Raw genomic sequence first — 17,914 nt, forward strand, 5'->3', positions numbered from 1 at the left:
TGACTCGTTTTGCCTCACTCCAATCCAAAATTTCTCTGTATCCAGTACAAGATCCTGTTTTGAAGAAGACGGCTGTTCTGTCCAATGTAAAAAAAATACTCCCCCCCCCCCCTCCCCCACCTCCTTTCCACGAGCCCAGGCTTCATGCAGCCCCCACCGCTCTCTAAACCTCAATATGAAGGCTGCAGTCATGATATGATATGATATGATATAAGTCCAGATTTATGTAGGCTTTTACAATCTTTTATCTGCTCTTGTGCATTCGTGAATGTATTTAATTCACGTCTCTCAAAACTGGGCATGCCACATAGTGGGAGGAGGTGTCTGAATTAAACTCTAGATACAAACAGTATTTTTCTGTTTCACAATCAGCGTCGAGACGGCACTTGAATCATCCAGGATGAGCACATAATTTTAAAGTTTAAAAAAAAGAATGCCAAGTAAATCGTAACCTATAGTAGGAAATTAAAAAAAAAAATTACTTCCTCTCATCCTTTTTATTGTTTTAAAACTTAAGTCTGCGTTGAAGTAAAATTAAACTTCATTTGTCTTAAACTGGTGTTTCAATAAAAACCTCGACCCAACTTGTGATCGAAATTGACCACTTTGCATTGCGAGTACTGTTGTGACTCTTATGGTGCAAAGAATGTACAGTAATGTCAACCGATTCAAAGTCTTGTTTGCAAATTCAGTCGAACCGACTTTGTAAAGCCAAACTCATGCTCGCGTCCACTCGTATGTGCGGGGCTGCACTGCGGCTGACGCCTGGATGATTCCAGTCTTCCCTTGGAATCGTCGAATGGAATTTTCTCCACGGGATGAATAAAGGGAATTTTATTTTTTTATATATTAAAGAATAGTTTAAATGATGTGTTTTTTTTATGCTACCTTTACAAGGCGACCACTTGCCATAGCTGACCATCGGTGTGACGGACAGCCTTCGTGAGACAATCGTTATTGTTTTGTTTGTTTGTTTGTTTTCCCATCCATCTAGCCTTTTTTATTACTGCATAAGGCGGTCAGTCCTTAAACAGCCACGCCACTTATTTTGATGACAAAAGGACTTTTATAGTACTTCTTCTTCTTCTAGGTTCCATGCCTGGTCCAGGCTTCGGATACTGCATGAATTATCTCTCTCCATTCCTCCCTGTCTCTTGCTTTTTCAAACAGCTCTTGGATTGTTAGGTTGGTGAAGCCCTTCAGTTGGTCTATGAGTGTTTTTCTTTGTCTCCCCCGGGCGCGTTTACCCGGTATTTTTCCACAACTTGCCAGGTATTCATTCTTATCTTTCCTTACTATGTGTCCGAAAAAGGATAGTTGTCGATCCACTATTAAGGGCATTAGTCAGCGGCGTAGCCTGGTCATTTAGGAGCATGGGGCTGGATTTGAGATGGGTTGCCGCATATATATATATATATATATATATATATATATATATATATATATATATATATATATATATATGTATATATATATATATATATATATATATATATATATATATATATATTATATATATATATATATATATATATATATATATATATATATATATATATATAGAGAGAGAGAGAGAGAGAGAGAGAGAGAGAGAGAGAGAGAGAGAGAGAGAGAGAGAGAGAGAGAGAGAGAGAGAATTTGATGCACTCAATTATTTTACCAAAATTTGTATGTTCTTTGTAACTTGTTCATCATGCCTGGCTAAAGATAAGCGATAGCCACTGTCAATCTGTGCACCTATGTGAAGAGTACCAACGGTTTTCAATCTAGTGGTGATATTTAAATGTAAGTTAGACTTCTGATGGTTCAATGCTCTCTGTGTTAAATTTTTCAAACAGCTAAATCCACTTCTTGTCCAAGACAATTCTGTATTGCTGTTATCGCCAAACAAAATACAATTAAAAGAAAATAAACTCTTATTTTCTATTCTCACCGATAGCCAAGGAAAACGACTATACCAATCTTTATCAAATTAAATGACCGATTCTGTTTCCCGTCTTTAATAGTGAGTACAAAATCGTTTGGTTGATGGGGACCGAGACTTTTAATCAAAAGTTTATTTTCCCTATTCAAAGAACTGGTATTGATAGTCAACAGATAATCAACGTGATTCATCACAATTAATAGCAATTAATTAAAATTTTAAAAACAAACACTGCACACATCAGATTAACACACTCAAGTTAAAAGGGACAATGGGGAATTCAATATCACATGCCTGACACGCCTCGAAGAGGGATGGGTAACAGGTACAACACGATTGCCATCAATGGAACAATTAGGTCATTGTGTGTGGCTGCGAGTAAGACAGCCACAATGACTCAGTTCAACGTCAAGATGCCTCTTGATGCCCACAGTCATAGCACACGGCAAACGTGAAATGCATCGCCTGGTTGTACCGTGGGAATATGGCTGGAAGCCTTCTCCACCTTTAAAGCCACACGCTGTACTGATTGGTCAGGGGCACGAGTACAACTCGAGCTGTAGTAAATTCAAAGCGGTGTGATTGGTTCAAGTTTTGAGGCTCTGTAAGGGTTTTTTAACACCAGGTCAACAATGAATTTCATTGTTTGTGAAACAGAAAAATTAAAAGTGTGACTTTTTATTGTTAAATTCTTACATACTTTCAAGACAATGACGACCTGTGGCTTAGCCTTAATAGCCTTTAAGGCCCTACGCCTTCCTTTGTTGGTATGTTTGTTTTAGCACTTCTTCGTTCGTTTTGTGTGCGGTATACGATATTCTCTGCATCCTTCTCAAGCACCACATTTCAAAAGCTTCAATGTTCTTTTGTGTTTCTGCATTTGTAGTCCAGCTTTCGCATCCGTAGAACAAGATTGGCCACACGTAGCACTTCAAGACTCGGAATCTAATCCCGAACGACATCTGTTTGTTTTTCAAAATGTTTCCCAGGTCCATGAAGGCCTGTTTGGCTTGAGTTATTCTTGCTCGTATGTCTCGGTTACATCTTCCATCTGTTGTCACTATTGAACCTAGGTATTTAAAACTTTCTACGTTGGTAAGCTGCTAGCCGTGAATCGTTATATTGCAGGTGTTGTTGTTTTCGGGGTTTTTCTGTATTACCATGCATTCTGTTTTGGTGATATTCACTTCCATTCCCTTGGCTTCACTATCTACTACCACTTTGTCAACAATCTTTTGAAGTTGGATTTCTGATGTTGCAATGAGTACCGTATCGTCTGCGTATCTTATATTATTTATGTTGTGACCTCCTACTTTTATTCCCTCCATATTATTTATGCCCCTCATGATTGTTTCTTGGTATAGATTAAACAGATCTGGTGAGGCAACACACCCTTGACGGACTCCTTTCTTAATAGGAATGGAATTTCCTGTAGAGTTTCCGATTTTGATAGATGCCTGCTGGGTGTAGTATAATGTTTGCATGAGTCTGAGGTCTTTCTCATCAGCGCCAATGGAGTGCAGTTGTTTTAGTATTTCTTCGTGGCGTACTCTATCAAAAGCTTTTTTGTAGTCGACAAAACAGAGGTATAGTGGGGTCTGAACCTGTATAGCTCTTTCACTTAAAACACGGAGGAGGTATATTGCGTTCCTTGTCCCTCTGTCAGGTTGGAATCCATATTGTTCTTCTGCGATTTCGGGGTTAATCTTATTCCTTAGCCTGTTGATAATTATACGCAACAGTATTTTGTTGACGTGACTTATTAAACTTATAGTTCTAAAATTTTCGCATCTGACTGCACCTGCTTTCTTTGGTATTGCTATGAAAATAGAGTTACAGAGATCTTCTGGAATTTTCCCAGTATTGTATATATTGTTGAATAATATGTGAAGTTCATCAATTGCTAGATCTCCTAGGCTTTTTAATACCTCTACAGATATTTCATCAGGGCCTGTTGCTTTACCATCCTTCATTCGTTCCATGGCATGTTCAATTTCACTTTTGGTGATGTTTGGTCCGCTTAATGGTTCTTTGAATTTCAGTGGTGGTTCATTTCAATTTGGATCATTGTACAGTTCGCCTATGTATTCTACCCATCGGCTTTCTATATGTTGTTCTTCAAATAGCAGTTCCCCTTGTTTGTTTTGGATACAACTTCCTGCTGCTTTGCTTTTCCTTTTCCTGATAGTTCTTTTATTCTTTGGTGAGCTTGTTGGGGGTTGGGTTTGTATTCTCTTTCGATTTCGCAGCATTTCCAGTCTAGATAGTTCTCGTGTGCCTCGATGCATTTGGATTTAATGTGGTTGTTCAATGTTTGGTATTCTGCAGACCCTCTGTTTCATTTTCGTCTTTCTTCAAATAGGTTTAGAATTTCATTTGTCATCCATTCCTTTTTGCTGTTTGTTTGAGCTATTGGTAAATGCTTTTCTGTAGTTGCTTTGACACACTTTTGGAATATATCAAATTGTTTTTCACATTTTTCGTTATCAGGTTCACTTTGGCTTTGTATCATGAGTGCATTTTCAAATTCTTCTCTCATTTTCGTTTGTATGCCATTGTCTTTGCATAACCTGTAATCCCTCTTTATTCTACCAGCTGTTCTCTGAATAGCTTTAAACTTTATCCTTACTGTACAAACAACTGGGACATGGTCACTGTCTACATCGGCGCCTGGGTAGGTTTTGCAATTTAATATGCCATTTCTGAATCTTGATGATACTGCTATAAAGTCTATCTGGTTCCTTGCTCTGTCCCTGGTGATTGCCATGTCCAGGTTCTTCTTGGGTGTTGTTGAAACCAGGTGTTTGAAATCATTAATTTATTTGTTCTACACCAATCTGCCCAGATGTTTCCTCGTTCATTTCTGTCTCCGAGTCCATGTGGTCCGATTATGTCACCATCTCTGCCTCTGCCAATCTTAGCATTTAGGTCCCCCATTACCATAAGGACTTCTTGTGATTTACACATTCGTTTTGCTTTATAGTACAAAGTGTCACAATTATTTGCAATTTTTTTGGAAACTTAGCTTTGGAAATGCCAAACGGGTAATTTGCAGCACATCTCTGATCAGGAATGCCAGATTATTTTAAAATAAAATGCCAGATGAGCCATGCAATAATGCCAAACGGTCTGAAACGATACAGAGTGTTTTTGTTTTGTTTGTTTTTTGCTGTTTGCTTTTTTTACGGCATCATATTTTCTGCTAAAATGCACGGAAATGTAGTAATAAACCGTTATTTTTTAATCGAGCAGTCATGAAGAATTCACCTTGTCTTGATTGTTTTTATTTTATTTTTAAGGGTTTTACGGCTCTTGCAACACATTGAGGTCATATCAGCGCCAGTAAAAAGGGAGAAAATGGGACTGTAAACAGTTCTAGAATTACAATTAAATCATCCAAGAATAAGGGAGACAAAGGGTATTGGTTCAAATAGGGAACAGATGTAGATTCCAAGAGCACACCACCAGTGTACTTAGTTTGAGATCACTAAATGTCTCATCCAGACACAAGCACAGGTCCCCGCCAAAAAGAATACACTCAATTGTTTACAAATCATACATATATAAAAGGAAAAATAATAGTGCATAATAGAGAGATGTTTTACAAGTAAAAATTATCATCTCCCAAAAATAACTATACGATTGACTGTTTCCCTCCCAGCCAGGGCCAGGACAAAACCAAGTAACCTCATTCCAAGACAAAGACAGAAAGCAAGTTGTTTGTTTTGTTTTTAAGGGTTTTACGGCGCTTGCAACACATTTAGGTCATATCAGCGCCAGTAAAAAGGAAGAAAATGGGATAGTAACAAGTTATAGAATTACAATTAAAGCACCCAAGAAAAAGTAAGACAGAGGGGAACTGGGAACAAATAGGGATCAGATGTAGATTCCAAGAGCATACCACCAATGTACTTAGTTTGAGATCATCTAAAAGTCTCATCCAGACACAAGCACAGGTCCCAACTAAGAGGAATACACTCAAATGTTTACCAATCATATAATATAATATGTAAACTAAACATAATGCAATGCATAACAGAGAGATGATTTACAGGGAAAAAAATATCATCTCCCAAACTATACATTCGACTGTTTCCCTCCCAGCCAAGGATCAGGACAAAACTAAGTAATCTCATTCCAAGACAATGACAGGAAACAATTGGGAAATGGGTATGGGGGGATAGAAGACACAGCATGTACCTCCCTGCCCACTATGGGAGGTCAGGATCCCCACCCAGGAAAGCAAGTTGGAAAACAGATATAAGGGGATAGAAGACACGGTAAGTACCTCCCTGCCCACTGTGGAGATAGGGAACCCCACTCAGCCAGTGAGTGAGGCTTATTTAGGTCTGTAGTTTGAACCAAAAGTTCGTAGTTGTATAAATGTTTTGTAGTTGTGATGTAAACACGAAAAAGAAAAAAAAATGAATGATAATATAAACGGTGGATCAATTTATCAAATCATATTATTTATTGATTTTCAAAAACCAAAACAAAAACCAAATTTTAAAAAATAATTTGGTAAGATATTTATCATTGCATTAGAGTAATTACATACATTACCAATAATGATCCATTCATCAAATCATGAATTCTATACATCAACTAGCCAACATCATTATCATACATTATACAGATAAAATGGGACATTTCGAATTTGTTTGTTTGTTTTTAAGAGTTTTACGTGTTCCCCTCCCAACCAAGGACTCAAGCCAGGGTCAGGAGAAAACTTAGTAATCTCATTCCAAGACAAAGACAGAAAGCAATTGGAAAACAGATAAAGGGGTATAGAAGACACAACAAGTACCTCCTTGCCTACTGTGGGAGGTCGGGAACCCAACCCAGCATTTCGAATTTGAAATGGATAATCAATCAAAATAAATTAAGATCAAATGATTTTTGAGATTTTATCAAAAGCTTTGTTTTGTTTGTTTTGTTTTTAAGGGTTTTACGGCGCTTGCAACACATTAAGGTCATATCAGTGCCAGTAAAAAGAAAGAAAATGGGATAATAAAAAGTTCTAGAATTACAATTAAACCACCAAAGAGAAAGTAAGACAAAGGGGAACTAGGAACAAATAGGGATCAGATGTAGATTCCAAGAGCACACTATCATGTACTTAGTTTGAGATCACCTATAAGTCTCATCTGGACACAAGCACAAAATCCAACAAAGAGGAACACACTCAAATGCTTACACTATACATTAAAAATGACAAATATAATAATACATAACAGAGAGATGATTTACAAGGAAAAAAATATCATCTCCCAAAACAATAACTATGCATTTGACTGTTTCCCTCCCCGCCAGGACTCCAACCAGGGCCAGGACAAAACCAAGTAACCTCATTCCAAGACAAGGACAGAAAGCATGTTGGAAAACAGATATAAGGGGATAGAAGACACAGTATGTACCTCCCTGCCCACTATGGGAGGTCAGGATCCCCACCCAGTCAAAAGCTTTCATAAGACAACAGACAGATTTTATAAAAAAAGAAAGAACAGAAACAAGACTCGCAACATGAAACTGCTATTATGTTGGAGTGAACTTAATGCTTATAATTGAATGTGCAGTCAAAAAAATAAAAATTGGTAAAATTTATATATATCGGGTTGTCATAAAAAAAAAGAGATAATTTTTAAACAGCTGTATTGTCTAAACTACTCAAACCATATTCATAAAACTGCAAACACACATATACATATATTTATTATCAAGTAATATCTATCTTTAACTGAAAAACAAAGATGTCAGTGAAGTTCTAGGCAAACATGCAAAAATTTCAAATATCAAACGTAAAAATTATTTCTGCAAATTCCGCCCACAAAGTTTTGGTGTTCTAAATGGTCAGTCGATCCACTGTTTTGTTGGATGACGTTCCACAATCTTCTTCTAAACTAAAATCGATTTTTTTACATCTCATTATCATTGATCAGTGGTCCCAACATTCTAGATTTCTTTCTTTCAGGATATCTTAGGTAAAAAGCGTTGGCGCTTCACCTGAGAACTTTTCATGAACCTTCATTAGGAAGAAAATGGGATTTACATCTCCAAAGAATAACGGTCACCTCTATCATAGGACTTGAATCCAATGGATTGTTTCATTTGGAATTTCGTTGTCTGAAAGATATACAGGCAAAAAGACAATACCTTTTACTGAGATGACCCTAAAGGAAAGAGTGTTGGGAGCAGATCACTGATAATGAGATTTAAACATTGATTTCAGTTTGGAAGAAAAGATTGAGGAACGTCATCCAACAAAACGGTGCATTGACTGACCATTTATTTTTTGTTTGTTGTTTGTTGCTTTAGGTCTCTTCCAACATAATTGAGGTTATATGAGAGACCGCTGAAACAAAAAAACAAGCAATCTAACAAAAATAGTACAAATGTAAATCAAAATCATAACCTAAAGATATCATAAGCTAAATTATAAATAACCAAGAACAAACAGGCAGAAGATTTACAGAAAAAAAAATATCCCCTGTCACAAATACAATCACAAACCAAAGAAGCAGGATAGGCTAGTAAAGAGAAGAAGAAACGACATCACTATAGGATCGTACACCCATGCGAACATCATAGGTATATGATTCAAGGGTGATGCTCCCATCCAACCACCCGCGACTGACCATTTAGAACACGACATTATAAGAGTGGATTTAACACAAATGATTCTGCGTCTGATATTTGAAATGGTCGCTTGTTTCGTTAGACTTTGCTCACGTCTTTGTATTTCAATTGAACTTAATGATTTTTAAATACTAACTACAAATAAATATATATGTATATGTGTGTTCAATTGTATGAATAATGGGTGAATGATTCAGAAGATACAACCATTTGAAAAATGTCTCATTTTCTTGTGACCACCAGATACATAAGTTTTATAGAGGAGACTTGATATTATTTCTTGTACATAAAAAAGACAGGATAATTTCTTTAAAAAAACAAACAAACAAAAATCATATAATTTCGTGACTTTATTTTTTTGATTATTTCGACTTTAATTTACTTTTCAGCATTTGCTCCATCTCAACTATTATCAGATTGAAGAGATGGATTACATATAAACAATCTATATAAAGACAAAAATCTGTTAATGTCACATTCCTGTGTATCATTAATTTTTTTTGCAAGTCAAAGAGGTTACCAGAACTCATCACAAGACTACAAGTGGTTAACATTACTTCTCTTACATGTTGCCTGCCAGAACTGGTAACCTTTGTAATTGAGTCACTTTCTGTCCAATATTTATGTGACAGCTAATCAAAAAACTCAATCAAGAGGATACAAATTACAGAAAATGAATAAATTCTAACAAGTTGAAATATTTGTTAATAGAACTTGTGAAAGATGTGTGTGATCTTGTAAAGTGCTTTGAGCGCGTATAGTGAATATTACGCTATATAAAAGCTCAAGTTTGGTTTTTAAAACATGCTATGTGTTGTTAAAATATGTTATAGAATATCATAATACTGTTGTTGGTAAATATTTTTGCCAAAGGAAATGTATCTTCCTAATGATGAAAATACAATCAAAATTCATAATGAGGATTGTCATAGGGAAAGATTACTATTATCTGAATCACTTTCTATTTAAAAAGTCTAATTCAAAATAATTAAAAAAGAAAGACAGGAAAGAAAAGAAAAAAAAACCCCAAAAAAAACAAAAAAACAAAGCGAATTTTAAAATTGAACAAAAATATTAATCTAAGCAAAATCATTTTACCAGAGATGTCAATTTCATAAAAAGCCACTGTTTTAAAGTGAGTTTTTATATCGCGCAATATCCACTAACCATGCTCAAAGTGCTTTACAAAGGATCCAAGACCAACAGCAACAATTAATATAAAGAACGAGACATGTCACCTGTTAGGCGATAATACAATTTTTTCTCCGACAGAGACAACTCTGTTAACGGCCAGGTATTCATTTTACACCTGAGTATGGTGAGAGAATATGAGTAAAGAGTCTGTTCCAAGGACTCAACTATGCGCACAGCGAGGCTCGAACCCAGGAACTTCTGATCCAAAAGCGAGTGTCATACCACAAGACCACATAGCCGCACATTTCTACATCCAAGTAGACAACAAAAGGAAAGAAAACCAAGGGATTATACACAACAGCTTCAAGTCAATCTATAGTTAACCATTTACCTCAAAGACTCAATCTCCTTTAAAACATGTGATTCTTCCCATTTTTTAAATCTTATCTATTTTATGACGGGCCTTACTTTCTTAACCTCAAGTGTGGTAAAGGTGAACTCGGGTCACTTCGCGGTGACTGCTCCTTTGATGAAAACGGCACAATATGTCAAATTGCTTTGGGTTTTTGGTTTTTTTTTTCTTTTTGTTATTAGAGGTTTTACAACACTTTTAGGTAATTTCAGCTCAAGCAAAAAGGAGAATGATAGAATAGTCAAAACAATTGAGATCTCGCTATCAAGCGGCAAAGAAATTATAAGGCAAAACGGACTAGTTCAACAAGGATCATAAGTTGATCCAAGAGTAATATTTGTACAAGTGAAACAAACCACTGACATAGTCCCACAATGATTTGTTTTTAAGGGTTTTACGGCGCTTGCAAAACATTAAGGTCATATCAGCACCAGTAAAAAGGAAGAGAATGGGATAGTAAAAAAATTATAGAATTACAATTAAAGCACCCAAGAAAAGGTAAGACAAAGAGAAATTGGTTCAAATAGGAAGCAGATGTAGATTCCTAGACCCATACTGACACCACCACAGGATCTCCATCTAAAGCGATACTCAGATGATTAAAATAATAAGCATAAAAAAATAAATAAACACCTTGCAGTGACATAATATATAATGGAAGGACGATTTAGAAGAAAAACAAATATTGTCTTTCAAAAAAAAACAAAAACATCCATCAAACTGTTCCCCCCCCTATCAAATAAAAAATACAAAATAACTCCAGGTAGTGCTCTAAAAAACAAACAACAAATAGCCCCATACAAAAAAAAGAATAACGATAAGTATTGAAATGTAAGTTCCAATTTATTAAACAAAGGCAGATACTGTGGACGTTTCGGGTTTCCCCTTTATCAACAAAACACGATGATTGTTGTTATTTATTCACCTTAACTATGCCATCTCTCATTCGTCCTTTGTGTTTTGTTCATTGTGTTTTGTTGATAAATGGGAAACCCGAAACGTCCACAGTATCAGTCTTCGTTTAGTAAATTGGAGCTTACATTTCAATACTTATCGGGTTTTTTTCCTTCGAGATTTAAGCAGCAACATTTTTACCATACAAGAAAAGGGACACAAAGCCACATGATAAGATTAAAAGGAGGTATGCCCCATCAGCCCAAGATAGATTTAACTCACTCAACCCTAACACCGACTATATCCATAGTTTACCCGGGTTACTTTTACCCCATGCCTATTTATTACATTTTTCTGAGACAAATTATAAGCCTAGTATCAAAGCTAATGATTTTCTTTTTTACGTGTTAATGGTAGTTGAATAAAACTATCTATGCACATGTTCATTTTTAATACATTTTTTCCAATTTAAAAAAGTCGTAAAAATCTCAAAGGGATAAATAGGAATAATTAAATGGAATAGAAACTTCAATCTAATTTACAAATGCACATAATGTGGATGTTTCAGATTTCCCCTTTGTCAATGAAACACGATGAATGATTCGTCTTTAGAGTTTCACTCAACTTGTTATGTTGACAAAGGGGAAACCTGAAACGTCCACATCAATTGTCTTCGTAAATTAAATTGAAGCTTCTATTCCATTTTATTATTGTTATTTATTTCTTCAAGCTTCAAGCAGCAACATCTGCATTGCACCCACCCGAAGGTGAAGTCTATCATCCACATCAGGTTAGAGAAAAATCTAACATGAGCTGTTTGGTGCTCTGTGCGGCTATGTGGTCTAATGCTATGACACTTTTCTTCGGATCAGAATGTCCTGGTGTTAAATCCTGCTTTGACTAGTTGAGTCCTTGGAAAAGGCTCTTTACTCACATTCCCTCACCATACTCAGAGTAAAATGAGTACCTGGCAGTGTTGTCTCTGTTGGAAAAAAAAATGTAATATCGCCTAACACGTCTCATTCTACATGTTAAGTGTTGCTGTTGGCTAGGCACCCCTTGTAAAGCGCTTTGAGCATGTGTAGTATATATTGCCCTATATAAAGGCTCAAGTTTTTCACGAAGTTAACTCAAACTGATGGGTTTTATGATTGTACATCGTTTAGGAGTGATTAGTGAAGCCTTTTCACATGGGTCGTTGTGACCTGATTAATCCTCCGAACTGAGCAGGGAATATGTAGTTACTATTTATAGTCTGGGGTTGACCGTGTTGTGCTGGTTGTTGCGGTGCTTGTTGTTGTTGCTGTTGCAAGACCGAGATGATGGTCGGCGTGGCTGATCCTAGCTGAACGTTGCTGGGGATGGGGTGGGTCTGGCTCATTATGGGGGGAATGATGACGGGAAGATTCTGTCGTACCTGGTGAAGATGTCAGAAATCCATGTGGTTATTTATAGAAACTCTTAAATAATTATTGCAAACAAATGAATGAATGAGTAAATAAATAAATAAGTAAATTAAAAAAATTAAACAATAAATTAACAACAAATGAAAAGAAAAAGAAAGATAATTAAAATGAAAAATACATGAATATATGAATGAATGAATGAATGCATGAGGAATAAACAAATAAATAAAAGTCCATATACCCCCAACAAGCGGTACGGCTGACAAGGGATGTAAGGCAGGAGTCTTTGTTATCTGCCATGAATATTGTATTTCTGCAGGCTTAGATTCAAATACACTTTTTGGCTTCTCCCGAGAGCATAAAATAAATTAAAAATTAAAATTGAGCTCTATATAACGCAATATCCACTAAATGTGCTTTAAGCACTTTATAAGCGCTCTTAGGCGATATTACAATTTTTCGGACAAAGACAACACTGTTAACTGTCATTTTACACCTGAGTACGGTGAGAGAAAGTGAGTAAAGAGCCTTTGCCAAGGACTCAACTATGCACCAAGCGCGAGGCTCGAACCCAGGACCTTCCGATCCGAAAGCGAGTGTCATACCACTAGACCACATAGCCGCATGCTATAATCCAGCAAGTACTGTGACTAAATCAAGGAGTAGAAATTCTTATAACACTCATGTGCATTTCCCAGGGATTATACACACTTTTAATTTAATTTAATTTTTTAAAAACATTTTTCACATGGACAATAAAGGCTGACGAAATCCTGCATTTCAGTCCATCATGACAATGACCATGACTATGACTAACCATGACTATGACTAACCATGACTATGACTAACAATACAAAGACAAGTCTGCTTACATACATACCTGTTGAGTGGGTTGCTGTGTCAAATACTGTATTTGTAGTGGTTGAATTGTTTGACCACTGGCTATCGTGGGAGGACCTGAGACCTGAAAATGGAAATTAAATTTGTTTTTTCTTAAAATTGAGTTTTTATATAGCGCAATATCCACTAAACATGCTCAAAGTGCTTTACAAGGGGTCCCTGGCCAAGAGCAACATTTAACATGTAGGATGTGACATGACGCCTTTTAGGCGATATTACAATTTTTTCGGACAGAGACACCGCTGTTAACGGCCAGATACTCATTTTACACCTGAGTACGGTGAGAGAATGTGAGTAAAGAGCCTTCTCCAAGGACTCAACTATGCGCCGAGCGAGGCTCGAACCCAGGACCTTCTGATCCGAAAGTGAGTATCATACCACTAGACCACATAGCCGCACAAATAAAAGACATTTTTCTATTTTTCTATATAAGACCAACTTTTTGAAAAATAAATTATTAGGTGAATTTCTTGGGTAAATTTGGGATGTAAATGAAGATATGATACTGATGATGATGGTGGTTACCTAATGATAATGTTGTTGTTGAAGTTGATGATGACGATAATCATCACAAGGAAGAATAATGACATCTTTGGATCTTTTTTAAATCAATAAAATCACTGTATAGGGAATGATAACAAAAATCAGGAATTTCCTGATAAATTGGGGAGAGTTGGCAAGTTTGAGATGAGTTGTGTAAAATCCATTTCTTATCAAAGAAATGATGCTGTAAGTTGTCAGGCTGTTTTGAGCCTCGTCTCTTGACAAAACCAATTTATATGGAGTATGGATGGGTGACAAAGGTCATAAGTCAAAGGCCATTAAAAAAAAAAAATCATTATATGATAAAGGGGGGAGGGGGGCTCGAAGTGGCCGAGTGGTTAAGGCATTGCAATGTGACCCAGTTTGCTCACTTGGACAACATGGGTGATTCCTGTTGACATCAGACATCTTGTTTGATGAATTATCTATATTCCTTCGTGGAATGCCTAGGCGACGATATTTTATGATGTCTTGGCGGAAGGGTATCATTTTTTTAAAAATATGATATATTTTCCAAGGACTCAACTATGCGCTGATCAAGACTCGAACTCAGGACCTTCCAATCCGAAAGTGAGTGTCACACCACAAGTGAGTGTCATACCACAAGACCACATAGCATTAGCATTTAATCTGGGGGGGGGGGGGGCTGGTTTTAGTCACCCCAATCCACGGTATATATATATTTATATTTCATTGAGCCACCTGGATTCCTGCAGAGTTTGACAAGAGCTGGATGTTGCTGGACAACAGGCTGGAAGCCGGAACACTTCCCGACTGGGTTGGTTTGGATACTAGAGTTGACTGGAAAATAAATTAAAAAATAGAAAAATGTGTAAGCGATTATGAAACCAACATTCACATTTTTAAAAATCACTTAACTCACTCAACCCTAACACCGACTATATCCGTAGTATACCCGGGTTTACTTTTACCCCATGCTTATTTATTACATTTTTCTGAGACAAATTATACGCGTCGAATCAAAGCTAATGTTTATAGTTTTTACATGTTGATGGCAGTTGAATAAAAATACCTATGCACATGCTCATTTTTAATACATTTTTTTCCAATTTTGAAAAGTAGCAAAAATTCCTAAAATTGAGTGAGTTAAGGCATACTATAAATCAAATTTTGCAAAGGAAGACTATATACATTTCAAGAACTCACAACAGATTTTTAAGAGGAACTCACCTGTTTGTTTTGAATTTGCCCTTGACCCTGGGAAATTTTGGACTGCTTGGGCTGAAAAATAAATAACAATAGCATAGATAAAGCAAATATTATTTCCACAGCGAAAGTCAAATATAATGTGGGAAGGGGCAAGGGAGGGGGGAATCCTCATCATAAAAACCAATTTGAAAAAGTTGAAAAGTACAGAAAAACTAAACAGGATAATTTTAAAATGGCTACTCAATGGTTGTAAAATTCTTCAAACCAAAGCCTCCCTGTTTACTATGGGAGGTAAGGAATCCAATCCAGAAAGCAATGGTGTAATTCAGTGAAGAACCTACCAGTCCAAGGGGTCAATTCCCAAAGGGAGGGGTGGAGCAGGAACAGGTGGAAGATTGGTGTTTTAAGGGTTTTACGGCGCTTGCAACACATTTAGTTGATATCAGTGCCAGTAAAAAGGAAGAAAATGGGATAGTCAAATTCTAGAATCACAGTTAAAGCACTCAAGAAAAAGTAAGACAAAGGGGAACTGGGAACAAATAGGGATCAGATGCAGATTCCCAGAGCATACCATCAATCTACTTAGTCTGAGATCATCTATAAGTCTCATCCAGACACAAGCACAAGATCCACAAAGATGAATACACTCAAATGCTTACATTATACATTCAAAATAACAAATATAATAATACATAACAGAGAGATGATTAACAAGGAAAAAAATATCATCTCCCAAAACAATAACTATGCATTTGACTGTTTCCCTCCCAGCCAAGGAACTCCGGCAAGGGCCAGGACAAAATAAAGAGTTCTCATTCCAAGACAAAGACAGAAAGCAAATTGGAAAACAGATATAAGGGGATAAAAGACACAGTAAGTACCACCCTTCCCACTATGGGAGGCCAGGAACCCCACCAGGCAGATGGAAGAGGAGGATGGGGTGGAGGAAGAAGAGGTGGTGGAGGTGTAAGAGTTTGAGGAGTTGGTAGAGGAGGAAAAGAAGATTTGGTTTTACCTGGGTCAAAATGTGAGATGACGTGGGCTGATATTGCTGTTGTTGTGTTGGTTGCTGCGTCTGATTGCAATTGGGTAAATGGGAAGGCCAGTGTTTTTGCTGACACTGGTAGCTACAGTAACTCGTGTTCCAGCAGCAGTAGTAAACGGCCTCCTTCCAGCACTCGGCACACTGGAATTAAATTACATCATTTCAGTTTAATATTTATTTATTGTTGGCATATGACAATATTAAAAGAAAACAAAAAAAAAACAAAAACTCCCTTTATTCATCCCATAGGGGAAATTTGTCTCTAGGGTCTATTCCATCATGTCAGTTTAATATTTATTTATTGTTGGCATATGAACAAAAAAAAAAAAAAAATAAATAAATAAAAATTCCCTTTATTCATCCCATAGGGGAAATTTGTCTCTAGGGTCTATTCCAAGGGCAGACTGGAATAACCCAGGCGTAAGCCACAGTGCAGCGCCGCAAATTGAGCTAGGGCGAGGTGACTTGCTCAAGGCTGCACAGCACAGTGGTGCATAATCAAACTCTGTACCTTTCGGGTACGAAGCAAAGACTGTACCGCTGAGCCATGCTGCCCCCAATCATTAGTTGTCCCAATAGCTCAGTTAGTAAAGCACTTGCTTCACAAACAAAGGGACCAAGATCAATTCCGGGTAAAGTTGAGAATTTTTCTGACCCCCAGCCCTACCTCTGTCCACCCAGCAGTGATTGGGTAGTTGGGTTTGTTAGATCTGATGAAAAGTACATTGCGATAGACTAGCATCCTATCCAAAGATATCAAGAAATTGATATTGTCCGTTGAATGCTATAGAAACTGGGATAAACTCCGGCTCTATGGAGCTCAGGACTCTGAAGGACTACATAACTATATGACAACAATTTCATATCAAAACTTATAAAAAATAAACAAAACAAAGTTTCCTTAATTTGCCATTTAATGACAATCTCTCTGACACACACAGAGAGAGAGAGAGAGAGAGAGAGAGAGAGAGAGAGAGAGAGAGAGAGAGAGAGAGAGAGAGAGAGAGAGAGAGAGAGAGAGAGAGAGAGAGAGAGAGAGAGAGAGAGAGAGAGAGAGAGAGAGAGAGAGAGAGAGAGAGAGAGAGAGAAGAGTAGAGAGAGAGAGAGAAGAAGAGAGAGAGAGAGAGAGAGAGAGAGAGAGAGAAAGAAGAGTAGAGAGAGAGAGAGAGAAAGAAGAGTAAAGAGAGAGAGAGAGAGAAAGAAGAGTAGAGAGAGAGAGAGAGAGAGAGAGAGAGAGAGAGAGAGAGAGAGAGAGAGAAAGTTTCCTTAATTTGCCATTTAATGACAATCTCTCTGACACACACACACAGAGAGAGAGAGAGAGAGAGAGAGAGAGAGAGAGAGAGAGAGAGAGAGAGAGAGAGAGAGAGAGAGAGAGAGAGAGAGAGAGAGAGAGAGAGAGAGAGAGAGAGAAAGAGTAGAGAGAGAGAGAGAGAGAGAGAGAGAGAGAGAGAGAGAGAGAGAGGAGAGAAAGAAGAAGAGTAGAGAGAGAGAGAGAGAGAAAGAAGAGTAAAGAGAGAGAGAGAAAGAAGAGTAGAGAGAGAGAGAAGAGAGAGAGAGAGAGAGAGAGAGAGAGAGAGAGAGAGGAGAGAGAGAGAGAGAGAGAGAGAGAGAGAAAGAAGAGTAGAGAGAGAGAGAGAGAGAGAAAGAAGAGTAGAGAGAGAGAGAGAGAAAGAAGAGTAAAGAGAGAGAGAGAGAAAGAAGAGTAGAGAGAGAGAGAGAGAAAGAAGAGGAAAGAGAGAGAGAGAGAGAGAGAGAGAGAGAGAGAGAGAGAGAGAGAGAACGAGAGAGAGAGAGAGAGATCATCATCAATTTCGATTGTCACCACCATTATCAAAACCACCATCATC

At 37.2% G+C, this 17,914-nt stretch overlaps 1 protein-coding gene across 2 annotated transcripts in view; it reads right to left on the bottom strand.

Annotated features, from left to right (window-relative positions):
• Positions 1–10,257: 10,257 nt before the first annotated feature.
• Positions 10,258–17,914, bottom strand: part of LOC144956488 (uncharacterized) — a 40,482-nt gene continuing 32,825 nt past the window's right edge. For both annotated transcript variants that reach the window (XM_078887025.1, XM_078887026.1), the window contains exons 25-29: positions 16,035–16,205; positions 15,041–15,091; positions 14,552–14,650; positions 13,287–13,370; positions 10,258–12,417 (exon numbers count right to left, since the gene is read on the bottom strand). In XM_078887025.1, the coding sequence (XP_078743151.1) occupies positions 12,187–12,417; positions 13,287–13,370; positions 14,552–14,650; positions 15,041–15,091; positions 16,035–16,205 (636 nt within the window). In that variant the 3' untranslated portion in view covers positions 10,258–12,186. The remainder of the gene's footprint in view (positions 12,418–13,286; positions 13,371–14,551; positions 14,651–15,040; positions 15,092–16,034; positions 16,206–17,914) is intronic.

This window comes from Berghia stephanieae, chromosome 11 (assembly GCF_034508935.2).
Source record: "Berghia stephanieae isolate SIO BIC M18660-M18661 chromosome 11, UCSD_Bste_1.3, whole genome shotgun sequence".
Taxonomy (NCBI): domain Eukaryota; kingdom Metazoa; phylum Mollusca; class Gastropoda; order Nudibranchia; family Aeolidiidae; genus Berghia; species Berghia stephanieae.